The following is a 27,606-nucleotide window of genomic DNA, read 5'->3' on the forward strand; positions in this document are numbered from 1 at the left end:
AGCTCCAATGCTTTGGAACTGCACTTTTTTATGAATGTTTTGAATAAGAAAAGGCCCCAGGGTGGCCTAAAAAAAAAAAGAGTCACTATTAGGAGAGGCCCTATTAATGCTTCCTTCTTTTTTCCAAGATAATTCTTCCTCCCACACACGTTCACTCATACAACAAGTATTTACAGGGAGCTGTTCTGTCGTTTACTGATACTGGGGATACAACAGTAGGCAAGACAAACACAGAACCACAGGCTTTATCCTCTTGAAACCTGTACTTAAAAAACAGATGAAGTGGACAATTGTAGGAAAATATAAATTATTAAAAATAAATTCTAGGCCAGGTGTGGTGTCTAACACCTGTAATCCTAGGTACTCAGGAGACTGAGGCAGGAGGACTGCTTGAGCCTAGGAGTCTGAGATCAGCCTGGGCAACATAGCAAGACCCTTTCTCTATAAAAAATTTTTTTTTAATTAGCTGGGTGTGGTGGTGCACATCTGTAGTCCTAGCTACTCAGGAGGCTGAGATGGGAGGATCACTTGAGCCCAGGATTCAAGGCTGCAGTGAGCTATGATCGAGTCACCACCTTCCAGTCCAGGTGATGGAGCAAGATCCTGTCTCCAAAAATAAAAACGAATAAATGAATTAATAAATTCTAGAAGAAAGAGAAAACCTAATGAGGTAGGCCCTGGTGTTATCCCCGGTCTGATGAAACAGAGGCTAAGCACCTTGCCCCATCCCTTCAACAAGAGTCATTAAGCACCGATTAGGTGTCAGGCACTGTGCAAAGATTTCCATGGGAGATCTGGTTATGTCCAAGCTTATCCTGTTGTTTCTGTTGCTCTACACGGACAATAAGCCAGGGCAGATTCCTTTTTAGAGTCTTTTTTTTTTTTTTTTTTTTTTTTTTTTTTTTAGATGGGGTCTCATTCTGTCACCCAGGCTGGAGTACAGTGATGAAATCTCAGCTCACTGCAACCTCCGCCTTCCAGGCCCAAGCAATCCTTCCACCTCAGCCTCCAGAGTAGCTGGGACCACAAGCCTGTGTCACCACGCCTGGCTAATTTTTGTATTTTTAGTAGAGACAGGGTTTTGCCATGTTGGCCAGGCTGGTCTCCAACTCCTGAGCTCAGGAGATCCACCCGCCTTGGCTTCCCAAAGTGCTGGGATTACATGCATGAGCGCCAGGGCAGATTTTTCATTAGAAAAATCCTGTGTCGGGCGGATCACAAGGTCAGGAGATCGAGACCACGGTGAAACCCCGTCTCTACTAAAAATACAAAAAATTAGCCGGGCGCGGTTGTGGGCGCCTGTAGTCCCAGCTACTCGGGAGGCTGAGGCAGGAGAATGGCGTGAACCCGGGAGGCGGAGCTTGCAGTGAGCCGAGATCACGCCACTGCACTCCAGCCTGGGCGACAGAGCGAGACTCCGTCTCAAAAAAAAAAAAAAAAAAAAAAAAAAAAAAAAAAAAGAAAAATCCTGTGTCGCGGAGACCAATGCAAAGAGCTATTCTCCACCTCAAGTCTCCTGTGGGTGGCTTCTTGTAACAGGTCACCTTTCCTCTTCCAAATAGTCTGGCAGGGGTCTACATAGATACCAACTTAATTCTATCATAAAATACATCCTTTTCCTCCATCTTTCTACCAGCAGGGGAAGGGTGAGAGTTTGTGGGACTAGAGCCCATCAGCATATATGGTTCTGTGATGGAGCACATCAGTGCCTGGCTTCCCTTTAATCCTTCCTCCACCCCAGGCTGAAAAGTGTCTTTACAGCAGAGGTCTCTACACTCCATCAAGCCAAGTGAGCCAAGGTCATGTTGATTGGTGGAACAGCAGGAAACAAACTGTCATGGGTAATGTCCTGCCCAGATCCCCCTTCAGGGCTGTAGGACTTATACCTCCCACCTTCACTACTACTACTGGCTGAAAAGAACCGCTTGCCCAAGATCTCACCTTCCCAGATCAACTAGCAACTAGTGACTGGTCAATGCAGGGCCATCCCAGGTTCAGAGCTCTCCACGTGGTCCACTGCAGCCTGACTTTTCCCTCTGCCCTGTCCTGCTTCATTCCTTTTTTATTTTTATTTTTATTTATTTATTATTTGAGACAGTCTCACTCTGTTGCCTAGGGTGGAGTGCAGTGGAGTGATCTCAGCTCACTACAACCTCCATCTCCCAGGTTCAGGCAATTCTCGTGCCTCAGCCTCCTGAGTAGCTGGGATTACAGGCACCCACTGCCATGCCTGGCTAATTTTTGTATTTTTAATACAGACAGGGGTTTCACCATGTTGACCAGGCTGGTCTCAAACTCCTGACCTCAGGTGATCTGCCCACCTCAGCCTCCCAAAGTGCTGGGATTACAGGCATGAGCCACCACGCCCGGCCCCTGCTTTATTCCTTCTTCCAAAGAGTAGATGCTAGGATGGATCACTTAATACCCAGGTAATAATGAGGAGCCCATCCCTGGTACAGGAGGAGCATAGCTAGCCTCTGGCAGAGGGAAACTCTAAGATGGTTTACCAGGGGGAGGAAGCAGACAAGAGTATTCAATCACCAGGAAGGAATCAGGCTGAGACTTCACATCGGGGCAGGGAGGAACATTGGGCACCTACATGATCTATTTAGGTGTCTCTTAGTACTCCTTTGCCCTATTTGGACAGTAAATGGACAAATACAGCAACCACTGCCTGAGAAGTGCCCAGCAACTAGGTGCTCAAGCTCTCTAGGGATGGAGGTCTAGGCCACCCCATCATGTAGGCCACCTAGATCATCTAAGATGCTGGCAGAGGGAGAGAGGTTTCTAGGATGGATAGAAGAGGGGACTGAAGGGTATGTTAGTTACGCCTCTAGATGAGCTGTAGCAGCAGCAGGAGCTATAGTTCCCACTAACCCTCCCCTATACATTTCCCACAGGAGAAGATGCCCCAGGGTCCTGAAAATGCTGCTCTCCAAACTTAAGTAGCAAATGAGAGGCACAGCACCGTGTGGGCACTATTGCAAATGCTGCACTACACTGCCTCAGTCAGGACTGAAGTACTATTCCCCAGCTACTGGGAGGGTGGTAGGTTGACAGATCTCAGCTGTCAGCCCTCTTGAGGAATTGTATTTGTCCAAAGAGAGCTGCCCTCCAAGCTTCATGGCAGGTCAGTGCAGGGATGAAAAGGCTTGGCCCCTTTAGTCCAACTCAGGCCAACTCAGAGCAGCTATCCCAGTTTCAGAGCTCCCCTGGGGGTCTGCCAAAGCCTCCCATGACTGCAGCACAGACTGACTTCTCCCTCTTCCCACCCCTGCTTCCCTTTTCCCATAGGACTTGATTCTCAAAGGCTCTCTAATAAACTTCCTGCACACTAATCAATAATCGCATTTCTGAGTCAGCTCAAAGGGAACCAATCCATGAAACCAACTGAGATTTGAGCCCAGGCGCAAGCTGCTAACTCTGGATTTAGTTTCTTGTGTCTTCTCTAACCCCAGAAACCTCAGGTACACACGTGTGGTGCATCCACCATGCTCTTGGCCCACGTGGTAAACCTAACCCCTAGGGAGACAGTGTGTTTATTGTCAGGCTGAAGATACTCCTTAAAGAGAAGAGTGATCACACAGTCCCTTCCACAGCTTTGCATGCGGTCCCATCTGGATTCAGCCTCTTCTGGCCAAGGCCTATCATCCATCACAATAAAGCATGCCATGCTCACGGCCCTTTAACAGCTGCAGAATGGCTATTTATGACTTCGGGCTGCACAGCATAGCTCCCTCCTGGAAGCGTTCTATGTTCTTCTGGGTCCCCAAGGCTTTCTGCCATAAGGAGTCTTGTGGCTCATTTCTGAAAAGTCCCAGCTGCTCTCCTTAGGGGTGGGTGAGAGGATGGGATGCTTCTGTCACTGAGTCCAGGAGTCTTGTTAGGCCAGATGGGGGAAAAAGGCCCAGAGAGGTAACATGGCTTTCCCAAGGTCAAGTAAGTAGCAGGGCAGGAACTAGAACATAGTTATGGATTCTCTCTGCTTCACTACATCACCTCTCCCAAACCCTTAGAGTTTGCCTCTACTAAAATCTAGACTGAGATACAGAGAAGGGAACTGATCTGTCCCGCAGATCTCAGAGACTGGGGACTTTGAAACACCAGCCAGGCACGGTGGTGTGGGCCTGTAGTCCCAGCTACTTGGGAGGCTAAGGTGGGAGGATCACTTAAGGCCAGGAGTTCAAATCCAGCCTGGGCAACATAGACCATATCTCTTAAAAAAAAAAAAAAAAAAGAAAAGAAAAAAAGAAAAGAGATATAGGGATAAAAACATGGATTAATGGGAAATCTGTAAACAGTTTGGCCCCTGCCAATCCCACCTCCCATTCTGGATGGCAGGAAGGGATGGGATAGGTAACTATTCTCTGTACTGATGTGCAGCCATTAATATGATAAAAATGTTTTAAATTCTTTTAACTCAATACTGGTTGTTCTTGTGCTTTAATCTTAGACCCAGAACCATTTGTAGAGGGTAAAAGGAAGAACTGTATTATTTATTTATTTAATTTATTAGAGACAGGGGTCTCACTGTGTTGTCCAGGCTGCTCTTGAACTCCCGGACTCAAGCAATCCTCCCACCTCAGCTTCCTGAGTAGCTGGGATTATAGGTGCAAACCACCATGCTTGGCTACTTGTATTTATTGTAAACACAAGAACCCAATCATCATCATTCTGTTCAGCTGGAGTTAGAATAGGTGCAAACTGTCCTAACATTCAGCCCTAGGATTCTTTTAAGCTGGCCAGCAGAAAACATCAGTGGATATTATCTGGGAATTTAGTCCTGTATAGTTACAGTTTCTTCTATCACTGGGCAATAGAAAACCCCAACAAGAAGCCAAGAATATGACTCAATTAAACTTCTTCAGAACTTATTAAAAAAAAAAAAGAAGAAAAGAAAAAAGAAACTGAAGACTATTGCAGTAATGTGATAAGGATTATATCTGGATCCTTGGAGTATATGAATTATCTTGTGTCAATTTCTGTGGCAGAGGAAAAATAAATTGTATATTAACAAAAAAAATCCTTTCCCCCAAGAGACCAATGTTTGGACAGAAAAGTCAATATAGACCAGCAATCAAACCCTTCCTTCTCCAAGCTATGTAGTGACACTGATAACTCTGTGCACATTTCTGCAAGGCTGTTGGATTTGGTGGAATTTGAAACCTTCTGAATTTTGTGGACATGTAAGCATTCCAAAAATAGTGACAGATGTCACTCTTCTAGGTCTTTCTAGAGACGACCTACGTGGCATTTAAGGAGAAAATGAGTGTTTCATCTCCATTTGCTGCACAGAGTACCATTAGGGAGAGCTGAATCCAACTTCAGGGTTAGTGGTGATTCGGCCCATGAGCTGTGGAAGAAAAGAAAACTCCATCACAGCATAATTTGCTGACAAATTATGCAAATGCCTTATTTTTCCTGTTTATTCATCCAACTTAAGACGGTGGACACACAACTCAGTAAACAGGATCATAACACCAGGTTGCTCAGGTCAAAAGCTTATTCTTGAGTTCTCTTTCAACTCCTTCCCCATTATCAGCAGGTCCTTCTCTCTATCCACAGAACATCCAAATCTGTCCATTCCTCTCCATCTTCACTACTCTCAACCTAGCCAAAGCTACACTTCTCTCTCGAGGACTACTTGGCCGCTTAACTGGCGTCCCTGTTGACATATTTGCCTCTCCCCCATACAAGCTACACTATCGATCTTCACAGATGAAGTAAGATCATGGGATTCTCCTGCAAACACCCTCCACTGCCTTCTCATTGCACTCAGAACAAAATCCAAGGCCCCCAAAGTCCTACACCTGGCCTCTGCCTACCTCTTGTCATACTACTCTCCTGCCACACATGCCATTTTGCAATACCCTGGACGCGCTGATCTCTTTCTGCCCCCCTCCCCTAATGATCTTTGCACTGGCTGTTTCCTCTGTCTGGTCCTGCGCCAGGTCTTCAAAGTGCAGGTCTTTATGAGCATGATGGTCTCAGCGGAAATGCATCCTTCCTTATCGCAGGTATCGCCCCGACTCCCATCACACTGACCTCCATTGAATTCAGGGATCTGCACCTGAAATTATCTTTATTTTGCAGACAGGTTCTTAATGTGTTTCTGTCTCTTCCCACCAGAACATGAGCTCCCCGAGAGCGGGCGCCTTGCCTCTGTCCACTCCAGTACCTCTGCACCTACAGCGCCTGACGCAGAGGGGGTGTCGAGAGCTATTTTCTAAATGGGGCAATCCTGTGAGCTGACAGCCGCGGAAAGGGCAATGAGAATACAAGGTGACAGGGACCGCGCGGGGCCCGGAGTCGCTCGGCGGGAGTCGGGGCCCGCCTCCTGCTGGAAGACGGGCGGCTCCCCACTCTCATTCGAGTTTTGCTTCTGAGGGGCTCAGGAGCGGCCGCAGCCTGTGCCCAGTCATCAACAACGACAACAATCTTATTAGTGGGCAGAAAGCCAAGAGGTGGTGTGGCTTGCCGGAAGAGACCGGGACCTGGGCAGGGACCGGAGCCGGGCCGGTCGGGTCCGGGTCCAGAACGTCGAAGCGGGCAGTGCGGGGAGGGGCCCAGGGCGGCCGGCCGAGCCTGGAGGACGAAGCGAGCGTGCGGCTGCCGGGGAGCCGGCACCGGCCTCGCCAGCGCCCAGGCTTCGCTTCCGGGTGAGGGGCGGGCGGGCCGAGCAGTTCCGGGGCGGGCGGCGGTTCCGTCTGTGCGGGCCGCGCCGCGGCTGCTGGTCCCGGGCGCGCGGAGGGCGCGAGCGGCGCGCGGGGGCCGAGTGGGCGCGAGGCAGCGGCGCGGGGACTCCGGGCCCCGGCGGCGGCCCATGGGGCGGGAGGCGTGAGGCCGCTGCCTGTCCGGGGCTCGGGGGGTGGGGGGAGCGGGGCGGGGAGATGGATAAACTGACCATCATCTCAGGATGTCTCTTTCTGGCTGCCGATATCTTCGCCATCGCCAGCATCGCCAACCCGGACTGGATCAACACCGGGGAGTCTGCGGGTGAGCGGCAGGCGCGCGGGGCCGGGCGGGGAATTGGCTGAGGGCGACGCGAGGCAGGGGAGACCCGGACTGAGGGGAGGACGGGGTGGAGGGTCCCGGCCGGGGGCTAGCCTGAGGAGACCGGGGGCGGAGGGGAGACCCGGGCCCCGGAGGAAGGGGATAGAGAAGAGGAAGCCGCCGGGCGCCAGCGGGACCCCCGGACTCAGGGGAGAGGCGCCCCAGGCTGGGTGAAAAGTGGCCGAGGAGACCTGGGCTAGGCTGGCGAGTCCCGGACCGGGGAGGAGGGGAGCAGCCCTCCCATGTGAGGGATCGCAGAGGAACCAGCTTCGTTCTGGATTAAAAAAAAAAAAGTCAAGGTGGCAGACGGGAGGAAAGTGAGGCTCCTGCAAGGAAATTAGAAACCAGGCGGAGAGGCTGGGGCTGGGAGTGAGGCAGCCTGCGGGGCAGTGCGGGAGCCACTAGAGAGCTGGTGGGCGAGAGGAGGCCGAGAGGGGTCAGGTCCGACTCCAGACCTTCTACCACCAGAGGAAGCTGCGGCCGGGGCTGAGCCCGAGCTGTGGGCGCTGACCCCACCAGGCAGGGTGAATGGTGGGTGTTGGAAGAGCTGGTGGGATTGGTGGGAGTGGGGGGCGCCGGATTGGAGCCCCTCTACACCCCCGCCCCCGCCCATCTTCTGCCCGCTTGGCAGTGTTTGAGACGCTTGTGGCTTCGGATTTTCCCTTTGAAGTGTGTATGTGGTTATAATTTTGCTTTATTTTAGGCCCGGGAGCTATAATACTACTAATAATAAACCTCATTTTATGGAGCGTCTTTCATTCCAGCGCATCACAAAAACGCTGGAGAGATCTTAATAGTAGTTACAAAATTAAATAACACATCAGAGTTGCAGACAGCCCGGCAGCGGGAGCAGTGCTTGCTGTAACACCACGGAGCTGTGGGCGGGAGAGGCAAGGTGGTGCCCTCGGGAAAGAGGCGGGCATCTTTCTGAAGGGTACCCCAGGTGAATGCGCTTCCAAGATTTTTCTCAGCTTGGGCCACTTCTTTCCCTGCTACCTCTCCTTCCTCCGCTCTTCCGCCTCTCTTTCTCCCCCTCTCCCAGACCTGTGAGACCAAACCTTAATTAATGTAAACAGCTGTCAGGAGAGCTGCTCCGATTTAAGGAATGGTCTTGTTTTTTAACTGCTTGTTCAGTGCAGGTGAAGGAACTATTGGAGGGTTGGGAATGTCAAGCTCCCTACGTGGATAATTTCTTGTAAAAATGTGGCCGGACGCGGTGGCTCACGCACTTTGGGAGGCCGAGGCGGGGGGATCAGGAGGTTAGGAGTTCGAGACTAGCTTGACCAACATGGCGAAACCTCCTCTCTACTGAAAATACAAAAAAAAAAAAAATTAGCCGAGCATGTGGCACGCACCTGTAATCCCAGCTACTCAGGAGGCTGAGGCAGGAGAATCGCTTGAACCGGGGAGGCGGAGGTTGCAGTGAGCTGAGATCGCGCCACTGCACTCCAGCCTGGGCGACAGAGCGAGACTCTGTCTCAAAAAAAAAAAAAGCATCACTGTGCTGTCAAAACTTACTTTTTAAGTATTACTTATGGTTCTGTATTTATCCTGCAATATTTTTAGTTCTTAGAAAAAGAGTGGTAGCTGGGACATTTGTTGCTTCTTCCTCCCTCCCTCCTCTCCCCCGATGTAGACCTAGTAACACAAAATCATGCTGTCAGATTCACTGGTTATTAAAATAACACTCTAAAAATTCTGCTACTTTTCTTGCCTGTAGAGTTTTAGCAGAACTCTTAATTGTAAAATATACGAAGAAAGAATCAGGATGGTTTCGAATTTGGTGGTACTATGGGCTTTGTTTACGAAAATATTGTTGCTGCCCGACAGCTTAACACGGTTACATGTGTGACATCCGGTTCATGACCTGTTGATGTTTTTATCCTAGTTATATGTGGATTGACTCCTTTTATGAGACTGACTTTCAGGCTTTACTTAGGGGAAAAGGGGTTTCAGTGCTCTAGCAGAAAGAACCTTTCTACAAAGAAGTTTTAGATAGAATCCCAATAGATAAAACAGACTAAATGTTCATGCAAAAGATATAGTTGAAAGAGAAGAATTGTTACATATGAAAGAGAAGAAAGATAAGTGATAGCAAAACATTCCAAAGATGGAAAAGGGCATAGCCAGGCATGGTGGCTCATGCCTGTAATCCCAGCACTTTAGGAGGCCAAGACGGGCGGATCACCTGAGGACAGGAGTTTGAGACCATCCTGGCCAACATGGCGAAACCCTGTCTCTACTAAAAATACAAAACAATTAGCCGGGCGCGGTGGTGCATGCCTGTCATCCCAGCTACTCGGGAAGCTGAGGCCAAAAAAACCACTTGAACCTGGGAGGTGGAGGTTGCAGTGAGCCGAGATTGTGCCACTGCACTCCAACCTGGGCGACAGAGTGGTACTCCATCAAAAAACAAAAAAAAAAAAGGGCAGACTCCTCTTGTATTCCGAAGAAAGCAAGGATAGAATGAGTATAACTCTTTCAAATTTGGAGGCAAAATTGGCTGTGAGTTGCCACGGAGATGGGAGCGATGAATGTCCAAAGTCTGAGGAAATATAAACTGTTAGAAAAAAAATAATTGCAGAGAAAGCTTGCCAACGGTGATAAGTAGGATTCTCTAAGCAGCACTGATGCGTCGTGGAAGTTGATGGTCATGAACATATAGTGTGATAACCCATCTGCCCTCTTGACCTTTTCTAGTAGTGCTCAGTCACTTTGGTACTGAGGTACGTGAATTTTCCAAGTGTTCTTGGAAATAAGGAAACATCAAGAATAATGTGAAAGCCTCATATACAATAATGAATAATAAAGAATAATGTGAAGTCTTCATTCAAGGTTAGGGTTTGCCAGATACGTTGCAACAAAATGACAGAGCAGCCAAGGTATTTAGGATAGTGGCCAAAGTATTGTAATGATGGCTTATGGAGTATCAGCTGGATAAAGAGTGAAAGTGAATAAAAACTAATGGATTGGTCAGTCAAATAGCAGATGGTACATGGCCAGTAGATTAGGGGGCCCAATAAAATTGAAGACCAGTCAGAGTGGGAATGATCAATACAGCAAAGTGGAATGACAGGGGATCGTAGGCACAAGGTCCAGAGCGTAACAGTGACAATATGTGGCTGATGTGGGATGGAGGAAGTGATTCTTTTTTTCTAAAAGCTTCCCTTGCCATCTCAGGATACCATTCCATTAAATATTATGGCTAGAAAGAGGAATAAGAGATAGTAGGAACATAGGAAATTTTTAAAATTTTTATCTAGCATGTATTTCTTACCTTACATGTCAGGCAGTAAGCCCCCCGAAACGTAAAACGAATGGGATAGTATGTTCCTTTGTTTACTGTTATGCTTGAGCTTGTATGCTGTACAGTCTCACCTGAGCAGGCAGATGTAGTCTTGAGTTAAAAAAAAAAAAAAAAAGTGCTGAGTTACACCTTCCAAATCAATGAAACATTTACAAGAAGTTCAAATAAGATCTCAGTGGTGACTGGTCTAGCTTTATTTCAAGAGCTGCACAAAAGTGACTTAACCCAGCAACAAAAAGTTAACGTGTTGGTTCCCTTTGGTGTATTATATTCAGTCTCTAGTTTTGATCATGATGTTTTCATTGCAGTTTTTAAACAGGGTAAAATGTATTTTAGAAACAGAACTTTTGGAGCTGAAAGAGTCTGCAGAATGTAACTTGAAAACCACTGCAGTGAACTACTAAGGGAAAGTTTGAGAATTCAAGTCTAGACTTCATCACTTCATAGCTCTGTAGCTTTAGGGCAGGTTCTTTAGCCTTAGGGATAATAAAAGTACCCATCTCATTTGGATATTGTGGTAATTAACTGAGTTAACCCATGTAAAACATTTAGAACAGTACCTGACACACAGTAAATGCTCAATAAAAATTACATATTGTTACATTGCTGTTCTAGTTTATAAGAACAGGTGTCAGAATCCAGTTTTGAAATGAAAGCCCAGAACTGTGAGAAATGAGGTTTTCTCTATTAGATGCTCTAGGAAATAAGGAGACATTAAGGATAGTACAGCCGTGCTTAGAACAAGTTAAATATATGGCCCTCTCGGCTTTGGACTTTCTTTGCCACTTCCATGCTGTTCTTCCTCTTCCAGTCTCTCATCTCCATATTCTAATCTCTGTGCTCAGCTTCTGCTTGAACTACCATAGAAGGACATAGGAAAAAAAAAAAAAAGAAGAGGAAGAGTAACTTCCTAAAATCCCTGTTGATAAACTATGTTACTATAAGATTATGGACCATACTTTGGACAGCAGAGTTTTTCATGTTTTTATTGTCTTGGTCTAGATACAGAGAAAGTACACGCCTTTCATTTTCACCTGTGTGATTAACATTTCATCTGCTTGTTGTAATGGCTTGTGGATTATGCACAAACTTTTGAAGATCTGAAACATCATATTATATATGTATGGGGGAAGACACTCTAATGAAGACTCTTTCTGTTAGTGTAACCAAAAATATTAAATGGTAGATGAATACAGTGACAAAATTACATAATTCTGCTATGCTAAGGTCAAATTTCTGCTGGTTACTGGAACTCAATATCAATAGCAGTATCTTTGATTTTATATAATGCCTCATAGTTTTTGAAGCACTTTGACATCCATTACTTGATCTGATTCCTTAGGATGTTTATATTTGGCCAATGTAAAATAGTCATTGTCACATTTCCCCCCGCATGGCAGTGCTTTGCATGTGAGATTTGAGTTTCAGTGCTGCAAAGACTCCATTGAAGAAAATTCTTCACTAAAGTATTACCTATATGTTATTTATGCACACCTTTTACTTATCTTAAGTGAAATTAAAATTCTTCAGTGGCTGGAGGTTTTCCCAGATTACAGAAGAGGGAAAGAAGGAGACTTGGGTTTCAGTCTTAAAGTGATAGTCTTTGCTTTGTACAAGCTTCTTAATTTCACTGTCACTCTCTTCTCACCCCTGAAGAGACTTTTTGTTGGGGGTGCGGGAATTAGTGTTAGTTAATTTTAACAAGATAAACAGTTAAGTAAAGCTGCTTCTCTAAATATAAATGGTCTACAGATCCCTTTAGTGAGGGAGGCATTATCCCCTCACAGCAAGGATTTCAGTGACCGTAATCCTAATCATCCTAGATGGATTTGCCTTATGTTCTTTATGAAGATTTCCAGATGTTCCCCAAAAGTCTCCTTCGAGTAGCTGAAAGAATTCTCCCTTATGTCTCATCAAAATTTCCCTAAAGTGGTTATCATATTCATGTTATAGTTTGTCATAACGAAGTTAAGGTTAGTGTATTCATTTCTGAAGATATTTTCATTCTTGTTGTTTTTAAAATTGTCTGGATGGGATGTTACTGTTTAGGGAGGTCTCAAAAACTGACATGTTCTTCCCTGTTTGTATTCTGAACTAGTTGAGGGGCAAAAAAGAAATAAGGTATTTAGGGGCTAAAATATTATTTTATTACTAAGAAAGAGGATATTGGAGAATGTCACTTACATTTGGGGGCAAGTGACTTCCTACTCCTGGACCTCAAAATTGAGCAGACTTAACTATCCAGTCCCAGACAGAACTGGGGGACCTGCCCCTACAACACTTCCAGCATGACAGAGGAGAGATGAGTGCTTCCAAAGGCAAAATGTTGGATCACATATGCCCAGTATTTTCTCCTAAACTACCAGTCACGTGAAGTCACTCCTCGTTACCTGACAAGGATTGAGTTAGGAGACACAATAAGCTAAAAGTATTATGCTAACAGGATTCTGTCCTCTCCCTCTGGTCTCCATTGCTCATGGGTAGTAAAATCGGGAATAAGGAGCAAGACTTACCTGTTTAAAACCCGCTATATGTCTGACATTTTGTGAGGAAGAGTTTTCATTTTCCTCAGGTCTAAAGATTGGCAGGTATTCAGGGAAGTGGAAGACTTGGTGAGGGGTGTCATTTCCTATTCTGCTACCTCCTACTTCATAGGAAACTCTGGTAAGCCTCAGATAAGGGACTGTGGAGTTTGACATCTATCTCATAAGGGTCCAAGATCTACAGGTAGATTCCGGCCTATGCATTGGGGATCCTAAGTTTAAAACATTAAAATTACAAGTTGCTTAAGCAGACCTGTTCATTAAGTAATAGAAAATTATTAAATCGTAAGTCCTTTCCCTGGAACTTTGACAACTTCAGTGATCACAAAGGTGCTTTGACATGAAAGAACTCTGTAACATCAGTTGTTAAACAAACCTGTCTCAAACTTCATTTTATTAATCACTTTGGACATGATTTATAGAGAAGGATGGGATTTGGTTACCTAAAAGGGCAAAAAGTTTGAGATTGTGTTCTCCTTGAATTTAAAAAGCATTAATAATATTTCTTCATTGGCCTTTTGAGCCTATTTCCAGTAAATTTTTTAAATAGCTTTATTGAGATGTAATTCACATAATAATATTCATCCATTTAAAGTATACAAATAAAGTAAAGTATACAAATCAGTGGCTTTTAGTATCTTCATAAAGTTGTGTGCTACCATCACCATAGTCCATTTTAGAACATTTCATTACTCCAAGACCAGGCTTAGAGGTGTCTCATCCTTCTAGGCAACCCCTAATATGCTTTCTATCTGTTGATTGGCCTATTCTGAACATTTCCAATCATAGAATCTATGTGATCCTTTGTGACTGGCTTCTTAAACTTAGCATAATATTTTCAAAGTTCTTCCATGTTATGGCTTTTTTTTTTTCTTTAAGAGACAGGATCTTGCTATGTTACCCAGGCTGGACTCAAACTCCTGGGCTCAAGCAATCCTCCAGCCTCAGCCTCCCAAGTAGCTGGGACTATAGATGCATGCTACCACACTTGGCTATGTATTTCTTTTTTATTGCCAAGTATTCCATTATATGGATAGACCACATTTATTTAGCCAGTCATCAGTTGGTGGACATTTGGACCACTCAGTTTTTTACTTCCAAGCATAAAAGGCTATGAAGATAAAGTGATTAAAGACGTTTTTTAAATGTGGTTTTTAAAAAAGTGACATTATCAGTGTAGTTTATTTCAGCTTATCAAGTAATAATTATCAATAAAAATTCAAAAACTGGTCTTTTTACAGTAGTCGTAGGACATGCTTAAAGCTTGAGATCATTTATGACACTGTGAATTCCCAGGGTAGACCAGATTTTCCAATAGTAAGTTAGATCTCCTGAACAAAGCATTTATATTTCCTTTACAACCTTAGTTCCAAACATCGTCTCTTTTACCATTACCAACAGAGATGAAACCACTTCAGAATTAAGAGTATAAATAAGCCTAAATGTTTTTGGAGAAGGGGAATTTAGGATTAAGAACATGAACAGCAGACATGAGTAAATGGAAATCACTAAAAGAAGGAAATTCAGAAGAAAAAAATTAGAGTAAAGACTGCTGATGCATTTGTTAGATTGGCCATACTTACTGAGTCCTTCCTTATTTGGCTGCTTTCAAATTTTGCATAGTAATAATTACATATATCAGTTCTCCACTGTTCTGCTTAGTGTGACCAAAAATATCATTGTTTAATCCCTTTCCTGGTAAATACTGAGTTTGTGTTGGAGTTGCAGTATTGTAAAATGGTTCTGTAGGATTTGGAGTCAGGCGTATCTCAATTTGATTCTTGGATTCCCTTTTTATTAGCTTTATGATTTGGGGCATGTAATTTGATTTTTCAGTTATAAAATGGAGACAATATATTTACCTCAAAGGATAGTTGTGAGGAAATAAAATGTGGCATATAATAGACTAGCACATTGTCCAATACATAGTAAATGCTCAAATGTTAGTCATTTATTATGTAAAAGATCAAAACATCTGGATTTTTTAGTGTTTCCCTTTTGTACTGTCTGTCTTATTTATTTACTTATACGCTGCCTTGTTCCAGAAAGAGATTTAAGGCAACATGGTGTGTCTGTATTTGAATGTTTGTGAACCCAGCTGGGTCCAATCTGGGAAGAGAGATTGCATAGTCAGTTGTTGTGGTAATATACACTTATGGGACACATGTAACTACCAAAACCAAGGAGTACTTGTGTTTAGATGTTGCTGGAACAGATTGAAGAGGTTTTCTAAATGAAAGACAGCCTAGCATAGTGGAAATGTTACACAGGCTTTGGGGCAAACCGACGTGTAGCCGAGTCCCAGTCCCACTATTTATGAGCCATGTAATTGATCTTAGACAAGTTGCAGTTGAGGGTTTTTATTAATAAAAATTATATCATTTAGACCTGATTAATACCTCTTTCAGCACTTCTAATAGTTATGTAGGTGTAGACTCCAACTTTGTTCTCCTGTGGGTTAAAGAGTATTAACCACAGTGTATTGTTAAGATCATTTAGTTCAGAAGTTATTTTTAAAGGAATTTAAGAGCTGGTAGTACAGTTGGAGTATCAAGTCAATTTTTCTCACCTCGAAGTGTGAAAATAAGTTTGAAATATATGAGATAGTTGGTTCTTTATAGAAACCTGGCAAGCAGTATCACTGAAGATTTAGTTTATGGAATAAATTTTTTTCTAGTTACTAGCTTCTGTAATGCAACTATGAGTTCATTTTTTCCATAACCCATTTCAATGCATACTTAGGCAGTGGGCCATATTGCATAATCTTATAGGGGAAATTTAGACATGTAATGAAGTGTTCCTGTTTATGAAATTGTTACCGTTGAATTATAAATAAGAACTTGTTCATGAGCCCGAATGCATAATTATTTACATAGTGACCGTGTTCGATATGCTTCTCTAAGAGACCCAGCAAATTAGGTTGTACAGTGACAGCAGTGACAAGAATATAGGTATAAATTTCATATTTACAGCCTTACCTTGGTTGTCAGGATGTTGTATTTTCAAGTTCTGAAACTACACATTTTTTTCCCAGTGCTTTCTAGAATTCCTTGCCCAATTAAGCAGCTAGAGGCTTTATAATTAGAAAACCTGATCCAATTGATAACAACAGATTGAAAGTAGCAGTTTTTCATCCTTGATCGACTACAAACTGAAAAGTAATGTTGGGAAAGCTGTTGTAGAAATCCTAAAGAGGCTTAGATAAGAGCCATGAGGAAACCTGAAGATCTTTGAATATCAGGATACCTAAAAATAGGTACCTGGATTAAAATCATTTTTCAATAGTATACCCTTACTGTGTATTTCACTTAAATATACTGTGTTTGTAAACTTTACTGTGCATTCTTTTGTTAACTGCAAATTACACGGAGGAGAATTCTTGCCAGATACACAGTGAGCAAGTAGAATGTGATGTTCCTTTGGGGTTTATTGCTTTAGAGTTGACAAAATAAAGAGCATTTGGGTTTGGGTGTTGCTATCAATGGTACTTACATGTATTTGTGAGTATGTACCAACTAACGTGTATAGTTTGCTTAAGGGAAGTTTCAGTGTGTAACTCCAATTCATTTTTGAAGCAAACTGACATATCTTTGAATCACTCCTTTTTTTTTTTTTAATTAGCAAAAGGCTGCACTTTTTTGTGTGTCTCATTATACTAGCTTTGGCTATAAATAAAATGTCACATTTGGCATTTTGACACTTGCCGTTGTATATATTGAGCAAAAAGGCAGCTGTTGACTTTTAATATAGATCTGTTCAACTAGAGACCACATACTGCTATAGTTAGAGATTAAACAGGAGTAGAAAAAAATGCAGTTGGGTGGGTCAAGTAAGAAAAAGGAAGAACAAAATTTCATTATTGCAATATAGTCACAGTAAGTTGTTTACCTGGAACATTGTTGGGTCTAATTTCAGCCATAATAATAGAAGTTCTTTTCAAAAATAGGCCGTGTTCAGATCAGATCTGCTGATCAGGCCACTGACGTCCAAAGACAAAAATCTTCAAGGCCACTTAGACTATCACAGAGATATGACCATTTCATTTATAAAGTACCATAATTTTGATAAAAGAAATCTTTAATTTACTATGAATATTTAAAAAATCTTCCCATAGATATTCCCTGTGCCTTTGAACTTCATTCTAGACTGTCTTGCAACAAATGCTGTTGACGTATTTGTGGTCTATAAGGAATCTGTACTGAAATAATCAGAGATTATGTTTAAGCAAATGAAAAAGTCCTTGAGGTACCCTCTACCCTGGGAAGATAAAATTGTATCTTGCATGTCTTGTACCTTGTGAGTATGTACCAACATATGCATATGATCAGGCAATCAGAGAGGAGGTGGAATTTAACAGATGATACATTTAATAATGAGTAATAAGGAAGACTTGGGTGGTTCTTGTTCTTGAAAAGGGAATGGCGTGAGTAAAGGAAGATAGAAGGCAGTGAAATTTCTATTCCAGTCCATTTCTGTGTTTTGCAACTTATTTTATCTTTCTAAAGAACAAATAGAATAATAAATACTTGTATAGCATTTACTTTGTGACAGATTCTTTTCTAGACACTTTCCATGTGTTAATCGATCCCCACAACGCCCCTGTGTAAGTGCTGTTATTTAGACAGCCCTATGAAAATACAGAAAAGTCACTTGCCTAATGTCACTCAGTGGATCCTGGCTCTTAACCATTGCATGTGCTTGTACCAGAAACCTTCAGTGACTTCATCTTCCATAGAACAAAAGACACTCAAGGATTTTCAGTCTGACTCCCACTTATAATACTTTCTGGCCTTAGATCCTGCTTTTTTTCCCTGCATGCATGTACATTCTAGCCCCTCTGCATTACTTTCTGTTTCCTATGTACAGTCTGTATTCTCATCTGTAATTCTTTGACCCTCTCACTCTCTCTAGTCCCTGTTTTATCAGTATCCTACCCATCTTCCGAGCATATCAGCTGCTATCTTCGTGAAACCTTTTTTGATCCCTTACCTAAAGTGATTCCCCTCTACTCCTTGGTAACACTTTGCACATTTTTTATGGTAGCATATTTGTATCATGGTTATTTGTGTGGTACTTGCCCTATTTTCTAGTATAATTTTTTTTCTAGTATAGATTTTTTTAAGTTCTTTCAGAGCAGGGAATATGATTTATTGATCTTTGTATCTTAGGCAGCATTTAGTCTAAGCTTGCACATGACAGGAAAGAGGAAATGTTAACACTGAGATTTTGAATCTGGGCTAGGGAATAAAATTGGGAATTTAGAGAGTGAGGTGATTGTAAAAAGTGAGGAGTTGGCCTGACGCAGTGGCTCACGCCTGTAATCCCAGCACTTTGGAAGGCCCAGGCGGGCGGATCACGAGGTCAAGATATTGAGACCATCCTGGCTAACACGGTGAAACCCCGTCTCTACTAAAAATACAAAAAGTTAGCCGGGCATGGGGGCGGGCGCCTGTAGTCCCAGCTACTCAGGAGGCTGAGGCAGGAGAATGGCGTGAACCTGGGAGGCGGAGGTTGCACTGAGCCATGATCACGCTATTGCACTCCAGCCTGGGTGGCAGAGCGAGACTGTCTCAAAAAAAAAAAAAAAATTGAGGAGTTGATTTAGACATGTTCTGTTTGAGGTGAGAGTAGGATATGCAAGAAGAAAGGGACTAGAGCTCAGAAGACAGGAATATCTGGCGCCCCAGTCTTATCTCATTTTCACAAGTATGATACTTAAATTGCTACATATCAAATTATCTGCATATCCATAGAATTCAGGCTTCATTTTTTAAAAAATGTATCAGATGGGGCTGGGTGCAGTGGCTCACGCCTGTAATCTCAGCACTTTGGGAGGCCGAGGAGGGCGGATCAGCTGATGTCGGGAGTTCAAGACCAGCCTGACCAACATGGAGAAACCCCGTCTCTACTAAAAATACAAAATTAGCCAGGTGTGGTGGCACATGCCTGTAATCCCAGCTACTCAGGAGGCTGAGGCAGGAGAATCCCTTGAACCTGGGAGGCGGAGGTTGTGGTGAGCTGAGATCTTCTTGTTGCACTCCTGGGCAACAAGAGCTAAAACTCCATCTCCAAAAAAAAAAAAAAAAAAGTATCAGTTGGTTTTCATTTGGAAAATGAAGTCCAGCTGCTATATAATCATTCCTGACTTTATAAGATGAAACTTAATTTATAGGTTGTTTTGTTGATTCTCTGGATCAATATGGAAGTTAGATTTCTAGGCTAGCCCACAAGACCATGTTGTAGTTGAAATACTTCTGCAGCAACAAAATAGTAGAAAGCAATACAGTTGCTTTACTATTTGCATCTTCAAAAGATAAAAAGGAATAAGAAAGGGCAGCTTACTTCTCTGATTCTTGATCAGTTTGACTTCAAAGCTTACAACATTCCTCCTATGTGATATAGTTGTTCACTGAGATTCTTCTTATATATATCAACATGTTTTGGGTTTTCTGATAAATTGCCCTATCAGAGGAATTACAGAGAATGTATGTATAAGAGGTTTCCTGAAGTGGAATAACCTGAGGTAGAGTTAACTCAGTGGAGCTGAGGAAGATATGTATGAGTGTATGCTTGTGCATATGATATGTGTAGTTTGCTATGGTGGGGGTGGGCAGGGGGTGGTGAGGAACTTGTAATGGGTAAATAATCTCTCCCATGAGGAAGCAAGATGAAATGGAAGAGGTTGAATCCAGTGTTCCTCATCGGAGCTCATGGGAAGGGCCATTAGTCTGATCTAGAATGGTTACTATTTGTTGAGGGGACCTCTATGGTTGGATAGAGTAAGGAGAAAAACAGTATTTTGTATGCACATTTAAGTATGATAAGGTGCAGATTAAGTCTTTTTAACTTGAGTACATATATTGAAATCTGGGTTCTAATTCTGGCTTTCCCATAGATGTTTTGTTTGTGCTTGAAAATTTACCTAAATTTTGTTATTCTGTATTTTCCCCCAACTGAAAAATAGTTCCTGTCCCCTCTTCATCTTCATGAATATCCTCTTACTTGAAAACAGAAGTGAGTGTATATGATATGTTAAATTATTAGGAAAGTATTTTATTCAGAAAGTTATAGTTAAAAGAGTATGGGGGCTGGGCTCACACCTGTAGTCCCAACACTCTGAGAGGCCGAGGTGGGCAGATCACTTGAGCTCAAGGAGTTCAAGACCAGCCTGGGCAACATGACGAAACCCTGTGTCTACAAAAAATACGAAAATTAACCTGGTGTGATGGCGTGTTCCTGTAGTCCCAGCTACTCAGGATGCGTAGGTGGGCGGATCTCATGAGCCTGGGAGGTAGAGGTTGCACTGAGCCGAGACTGGACCACTGCACTCCAGCCTGGGTGACAGAGTGAGACCCAGTCTCAAAAAAAAAAAAAAAATGGTAGAAGGCAGAACTCAGTTCAAATTCTGGTTCTGCTGTTTAGCAGCTGAGGGGCTTTGAGCATGTTTCTTGGCCTCTGAGCTATAGTTTTTTCATGTATAAATGGGGATACTACTTCTTACCGTGAAGGGTGGTTGTAAGAATTAAAGTTAATGTATCTGAAGCATCTACCACAGTACAGGCACACACGGTAACTGTTGTTATTGTGGTTAAGCAACTAAATGGATTAATCTCTTAACACATTTGATACATAGAACATAAACATTGCAGTTGATTATTTGCCCACCATACAGTCACTGAAAGCAATCTGATGTTTTTAAAGTAGGATATATCATTGTTTTATCCCTGGCTGCCCACATCACTTTTTTTTTTTTTTTTTTTAATTAAAAAAATAGTCTCGCTATGTTGCCCAGGCTGGTTTGGAACTCCTGAACTCAAGCAGTTCTCCCACCCTGACCTCCCAAAGTGCTGGAATTACAGGCATGTGAGCCACTGCCCGGGCCCTGCCGGTATCACTTTCACAATGTACATTGTAACCATGCCCCTGATACTTGGATTGCTACCTTCTTCCAGCTCAGTGCACTAAGAGTATCAGACAGCCTATCCAAATGTTTGTATACAAGTGCCGTACTACATATCAAAGGTAATGTGTATTTGGGGATTTTTCAAGTGTGATGACAGATTGTACTAAGCTACTAGCATCCTGTCAACCTTCCTACACTAGCCAACATTTGCTAACTGGGTTATGGATGTAATCTGTAGTCCTAGGGTAGATTTCCCCAACTGGCTAGGTATGTAAACCATGACCCTAACCTCATTAGTTGAGGTTAGTCACTATCATGGACTGAATGCGCCCCTCCTTCCAAATTCACATGTTGAAATCCTGACCTCCAATATGGTGGTATTAGGCAGAGGGGATTTGGGGAGGTGATTAAAAAGAGGCCTAGCCCGCTTTCTGCTATATGAAGATACAACGAGAAGTTACCAGTTGGCAACCTGGAAGACCCTCACCAGAACCAGACCTTGCTGGCACCCTGATCTCAGATTTCCAGCCTCCAGAAATGTAAGAAATGAATTTTAATTGCTTTTAAGCCACCTGGTCCTTTCTTATAGCAGCCCAAATGGACTAAGACAGTAACCAAGTGTCAGTCAAGGGTTCTAAATGTAAAGGATGATTGATAGTCACAGGTAGCCTATAAGATCATTTATGGTATAGTCTTACTCATTTTCTTATGATGAAACATAAAATATGAGACTCTCTTTTTTTTTTTTTTTTTTATCCTGTAGACAAAATACTTTGGGTTTAAAATTTTTTAAAACTGAGTCACTTAAGAAACCATAGCAAAGAATCTTAGTTAAAACAAATGGAGACAGTCATATATCAGCCTACTAAATCACCTTTTAGAGTCCTACTCCGGATAAGATTTAGTGGATTAGGATTAGAAGACAAACTCTTTTATGTTGACATGTTGCTAATACAGGACTAATCCTGGAAACCTAAGACTCTTTCTGAAGTTCTTGCCATTCAGTAGGTAGCTATTATGGTGTAACCATTTAGAATTGCACCATTAGTTAAGTAAGATGTTGGCTTTAAGTGGACTACGCTGTCTTTAAGATTTAATTATCCTTTTTTGTGACTATCTTGACAGTTATCAGGGATGTTGGGTATATTATGTGTTTTCCCTGCTGTGCTATTTCTCTTATTTTTTGCCTCTGTAAGTTGCTGGGCACTGCTTTTTTTCTCTTTTTATTAGCCTAGAATTAGCTAAAATATTGTATCTCTTATCCATCACCTCCTACTGTGCTCTACCCTTCCTCTCTAGGAGCCTGTTGTAGCAAATATCCAACTTGGCCATTCAAGCAGTTCATACTCAGATGAAAAAGTTCAGGGTACAGATATCATCAGCCATCCTCAGTGGTCAGTTTCCATTGTCTTTACCAACAGCCCTCTGCTGTGCTCAGCTCCTGTTTCTCTGAGCTTGGGGTTTTACTGAGTTTTTTTAGAAAATCCATCAACTTATCTAATGAAGAAGACTTTCTTTTGACTGTATTGATACAGGCTGCAGAGGTACTTAGTCCTTTTCTGTGAACCTATTTTTTCTTGTACAGATTCAAGAAACTCTTCAGTGATTCTGCTTTGTTGATGGTAATTCTTGTCATTTTCTCATACTGCTATAGAATTTTGTATAAATTACATATATATATTCTTAAGAAACTTAGTTTATCCAACAAAAGGACTGTAACACTATTTTACATTCTTAATTCTGATATAAAGCACATTTTCAAATTAATTGCCAACCTTTGTTTTAAAATTATATTGAAATCCTGGACCTAGATCTCCTAGACAGTTTCTTTGGTATATTATAGTGGCCATTTCAGTGGCCAGTCTTTGGTCATTTCAGTGGGATTTGGAGAAGACAGGAGAATAAATTGACTCACTTTAACTTCCAACAGTGTTTAATGTTGATTGAATGAGTGAAATTAGTGGTTAGGTAGAGCAGTTGATTTGGCCTAAATAATATTTACAAATATGTATAAGAGATTTAGTCTACGATTGATTATCTTTGAAAACTTTTTTTTTTTTTTTTTTTTTTTTGAGACAGAGTCTTGCTCTGTCACCAGGCTGGAGGACAGTGGCATGATCTCGGCTCACTGCAACTTCCACCTCCAGGGTTCAAGCGCTTCTCCTGCCTCAGCTTCCTGAGTAGCTGGGACTAGAGGTGCTTGCCACCACACCCAGCTAATTTTTGTAATTTTAGTGGAGACGGGGTTTTACCATGTTGGCCAGGATGGTCTCGATCTCTTGACCTTGTGATCCACCCGCCTCAGCCTCCCAAAGTGCTGGAATTACAGGGTGAGGCACCGCGCCCGGCCAAAAACATTTTAATAGTGGGAAAGTTATGATACAATAATTTTCTTAAGGTCACACATTTAAGTAAACCAGAAAAGGTTTAAGTTTTGTGGCTCCTATTTATGGCAGAAACATATGTATAATCAGTTAGAATGCTGGAGACATATTAAAGTGGCTAACAGCACAGACTGTAGAGCCTAGGTTCAAATTCTGCCTATTCTCTCTGGACATAGGCGCTCATGTGCCTGTAATCTCAGCACTTTTGGAGGCTGAGATGGGAGGATCGCTTGAGCCCAGGAGTTTGAAACCAACCTGGGCAACAAAGCAAGACCGCATCTCTACAAACATTTTTTTTCAATTGCTAGTCATGATGGTATGTGCCTGTAGTCCTAGCTACTCGGGAGGCTGAGGCAGAAGGATCGCTTGAGAGTAGGAGTTCAAGGCTGCAGTGAGCTATGCTTGTGCCACTGCACTCCAACCTGGGCAATGGAACAAGACCCTGTCTTAAAAAATATATATCTGTTCAGCTTACTAGCAGCATGATCTTGGGCAACATACCTCAGAGGTCTGTTTCATGTATATAAAACACTTACAGTGCTTGGCACATAGCACTATGTAAGTGTCAACTGAAGTTAATCAGACTAACTTTTGAAGATCCTTAGCTATAGTCTTTTCAGGAGCCATAGGCAGTTATCTCAAAATTGATCATAAATACTTTGTTGTAATAAATATTAAGTTGTAGATATAAATGTTACCATACTGATTCCACTGTTTACATATAAATGCTAGTCCATGGACAACTGACCACAATGGTTAGAAGAGTAGTCTTACTAACTATTGAAAAAAGTAAATTTCAATATTGAATACAAATTGAAATCAGTGAGCCTAACTGTATATCAAATTAATCATGTAACCATCAAGGAAAAAAAGAATTATCAAGTAACTTTTCAACATAGAACTCTGACTGTGCTCCCTTAATGATGGGATATAACCTAAGGACAAAAAGAACTGCAAAGAAATACTGATCTTAGTAGGTAACAAACCCCCTACAACAGCTCTGCAGGGGAAATGTCCCCATTTTGCTGTTGAAGAAGCATATTCAAAGAAGGGAATGATTTACCTGGCATTAAATGGTGCTGGAGTCATTATACCACACTGCTGTTTTTATAGTGTGCTGTTTCTGATGAGTCCTGTGCTAACCATTCTGATTTGTTTCATACCTCTCTCTTATTAACACCCTCTGTAATTATTAGAACCACATTTTCAAGAACTTAGTAACCATTTGAATCCCCTTTTTTCAATAATTTCATTCCATGTAATCAGGCCTCATTTTTTGAAATCTGCTTTCCTAAGGGGTATTTGACCTACCCATTCTTTACAAATTCTGAGATGACCTACATGACCTAATAGCTTTTTGCCTAATTCCTCCTACTTCACCAATAACTAGTTCCTGGAATATTAGCTAGTGTCCAAGTCACAATTACTTATGGTCTATATGATAACTAAGTCTGGAAGTTGGATATGAGAGAATTGCATTCTCTCTCTCTTTTTTTTTTTTTTTTTTTTTTTTGGAGACAGGATCTCACTCTGTCGCCCAGGTTGGAGTGCAGTGGTGCAATTTTGGCTCACTGCAACCTCCACCTTCAAGGTTCCAGTGATCCTGCTGCCTCAGCCTCCTGAGTAGCTGGGATGACAGGCACGTGCCCCCAAGCCCGGCTAATTTTTGTATTTTTAGTAGAGACAGGGTTTCACCATGTTGGTCAGGTTAATCTCGAACTCCTGACCTCAGGTGATCCGCCCACCTCGGCCTCCCAAAGTGCTGGGATTACAGGCATGAGCCACCATGCCCAGCCTGAGAATTGCATTCTTAAAGACATTAATCTGTTTGTAATTTAGGATGTCTTATGGTGATTTGATGGTGAGACATACAGGAGGGGGTGTAAAAGAATGCAATTGTTGGACCTGTGCTTTTTACATGAAATAGCAGAAACAAGTCTTACTTTATAACTGGTTTTGGAAATGATTCATTCATTAAAGCAAATAAAAATAGCAATAAAACTAGGGCATAATAACTAGTTGTTGAATGAACTCTGTCCTTTGAAAAGGAGATGATTAAGGAAGAAAATATGTAAATAACTTGGGTACACAAGCTACTATTTGAAATTCTGAGTAAAAATGATCGGAGGAGTTAAACTGTTCAGGAATTTAGCTCTCGCTTAAAGTATTTGTGTAGCAAGTCTCCAAACTTTTTAAAAATTACAGCATTTGAAGATCCTCTTCTTGAATTAACAGAATCAAAGTGAAATTCCATTTTTTAAATCACTCCTAAACTGTCTTTACAGTGTGTGGCTTTAAAATATAATTCTATGTAATATACCAGAGAAATTCTCAAGAAAATCTAGGACGAGGATTTAAATATAATTTTAAAAGGAAGTAAGGTGGGCAATCAGATTAATTTGAAAAAATGCTTTATATCACAAGTAAGAATGCAGAACTGTGTTATAGTCCTTTCATTAGGTTAACTGAATTTCTAAACACCTGGAGAAAATTATTTTATTATTTTCTGTCCAAAATAGTGGTTTGTGGAAAATGCGCCACTTGTCTGGGGAAATCAGTGTTTATGAGACATCTTTATTAATGTTTCTAAAGTTTTAACTCTCTGGACAAACATTCAAGAAAAATTTAACCATCATACAAAAATATTCCTAAGTAGTAAACTTTGAACACAGCTGTGGAATTAGACTTGGTTCATCTTCTAACCAACTCTTTCTAGCTGGTACCTTGTCATTTAGCCTGTTACTCAGTTTCCTCATTGAATTGTTTTGAGAATTAAATGAGCATACATAAAGCACTTAATACTACACCCAGCACTGAGAAAGTACTCAAAATATAGTGGCAGCTATTATTATTTGTCCTTATTCCTCTCCTTTTTCTCCTCCAGATTTATGAGTGATAGGGACAGAAAATTTCTTATCAGAGTGCCCTTTATTTTAATCTCAAGGTTTTAAAGTAGAATTTAGGACAAAAATAGATTTTTCTGAACCAAAACACTGAAGATGCTGTTTGGGAAGTGAGAAAGCAAGCTGCTAAACACCTACTCTACTTGTACTGTGACAAGAAAATTGAATTTCTCATTTGTTTCCTGCCCCTAGCCCTTGCCTTCAGTTTCTCTGCCTCAATATGAAAATATCTATATTCCTTTGGGGACAGTTGGCTCACTGAAGCCATAAAGAGCAGTCTCCAGGAGTTTTATTATGGCTAGCTAACCATAACCTTTTGGAAGAACATCTGGATACAGTTTTCATTTTTAAAGTCTACTGTTTTTTAGGTCATTAGATTTGTCTAGTTCAAATTTATTGGTGTCAGTTATCTTCCTAGGTTGTACCATCCATTTTGAAAAGATGTATGTCTTTTATCCAGAAGATGTAAAGTATATGGGATCATAATAAAAATCTCTCTTCAGTTAAACTACTGGAGTTTTCCCTTCTTCAAGTTTTCAGAATGTAATCATTATAACAAACGTGTGCATATGCATATATATCCATCCATACAAATGTAACTTTCCTTTATTATGATTACTCAGTTACAAGCAGTGTAGAAGTTATAATATTTGTTTTATTATAATCATTTTAGCAATATGGATAGGGCTACTGGACCCTGGAATTTAAAAAGAGAGGATCTTTTTTATGGGTTTATTTTTTAAAATTTCGATAAAATATACATAACAAAATTTACCATATTAACCATTTTTAAGTGTACAGTTCAGTGGCATTAAGTTTATTCACATTGTTTTACCACTGTCACCCTGATCCATCTACAAAGCTCTTTTCATCTTGCAAAACCAAAACTCTGCACCCATTAAACAACAACTTAAAAAGAGAGGATCTTAACATCAGGATCACATAATTACTACTCTATAAACATCTGATGGGTGTTTACTTCTAAAACAACTGCTTTCTTTTTTAATTGACATTTCACTATACTTAGCCTCTTCTAGGAATTATTATATATAATCTACTCAGTCATATTTTCTTTAATTTTTCTCTTTCTACAACTTTACTTTTCCAAAAGTGATGTAAATTACATGTTTTACGTTCTCCCATGTTTATATTCTACTTAACCTTCCCTCACTCTCATAGGCTTGAATGAGTGTATATTATCAGAGAGTTGTTTCCTGTACCTGCTGCTTTGTTTGTTTGTTTGTTTGTTTGTTTGTTTGTTTTGAGATGGAGTTTTGCTCTTGTTGCCCAGGCTGGAGTGCAATGGTGCAATCTCGGTTCACTGCAAACTCTACCTCCCAAGGTCAAGGGATTCTCCTGCCTCAGCCTCCCGAGTAGCTGGGATTATAGGCACCTGCCACCATGCCCAGCTAATTTTTGTATTTTTAGTAGAGACAGGATTTCACCATGTTGGCCAGGCTGGTCTCGAACTCCTGACCTTGTTATCTGCCCACCTCAGCCTCCCAAAGTGCTG

At 41.7% G+C, this 27,606-nt stretch overlaps 1 protein-coding gene across 5 annotated transcripts in view; it reads left to right on the forward strand.

Annotated features, from left to right (window-relative positions):
• The first annotated feature begins 6,863 nt into the window (after nucleotides 1-6,863).
• The window catches only part of MOSMO (modulator of smoothened), an 80,412-nt gene continuing 59,669 nt past the window's right edge, over nucleotides 6,864-27,606 (forward strand). For all 5 annotated transcript variants that reach the window (XR_011616339.1, XR_011616340.1, XM_071084225.1 and 2 more), the window contains exon 1: nucleotides 6,864-6,996. Coding sequence is in view for 3 of the 5 variants with exons in the window: in XM_071084225.1 (XP_070940326.1) it covers nucleotides 6,891-6,996 (106 nt within the window). In the remaining 2 variants the exon portion in view is untranslated. The remainder of the gene's footprint in view (nucleotides 6,997-27,606) is intronic.

This window comes from Macaca nemestrina, chromosome 18, assembly GCF_043159975.1.
Source record: "Macaca nemestrina isolate mMacNem1 chromosome 18, mMacNem.hap1, whole genome shotgun sequence".
Lineage (NCBI taxonomy): Eukaryota > Metazoa > Chordata > Mammalia > Primates > Cercopithecidae > Macaca > Macaca nemestrina.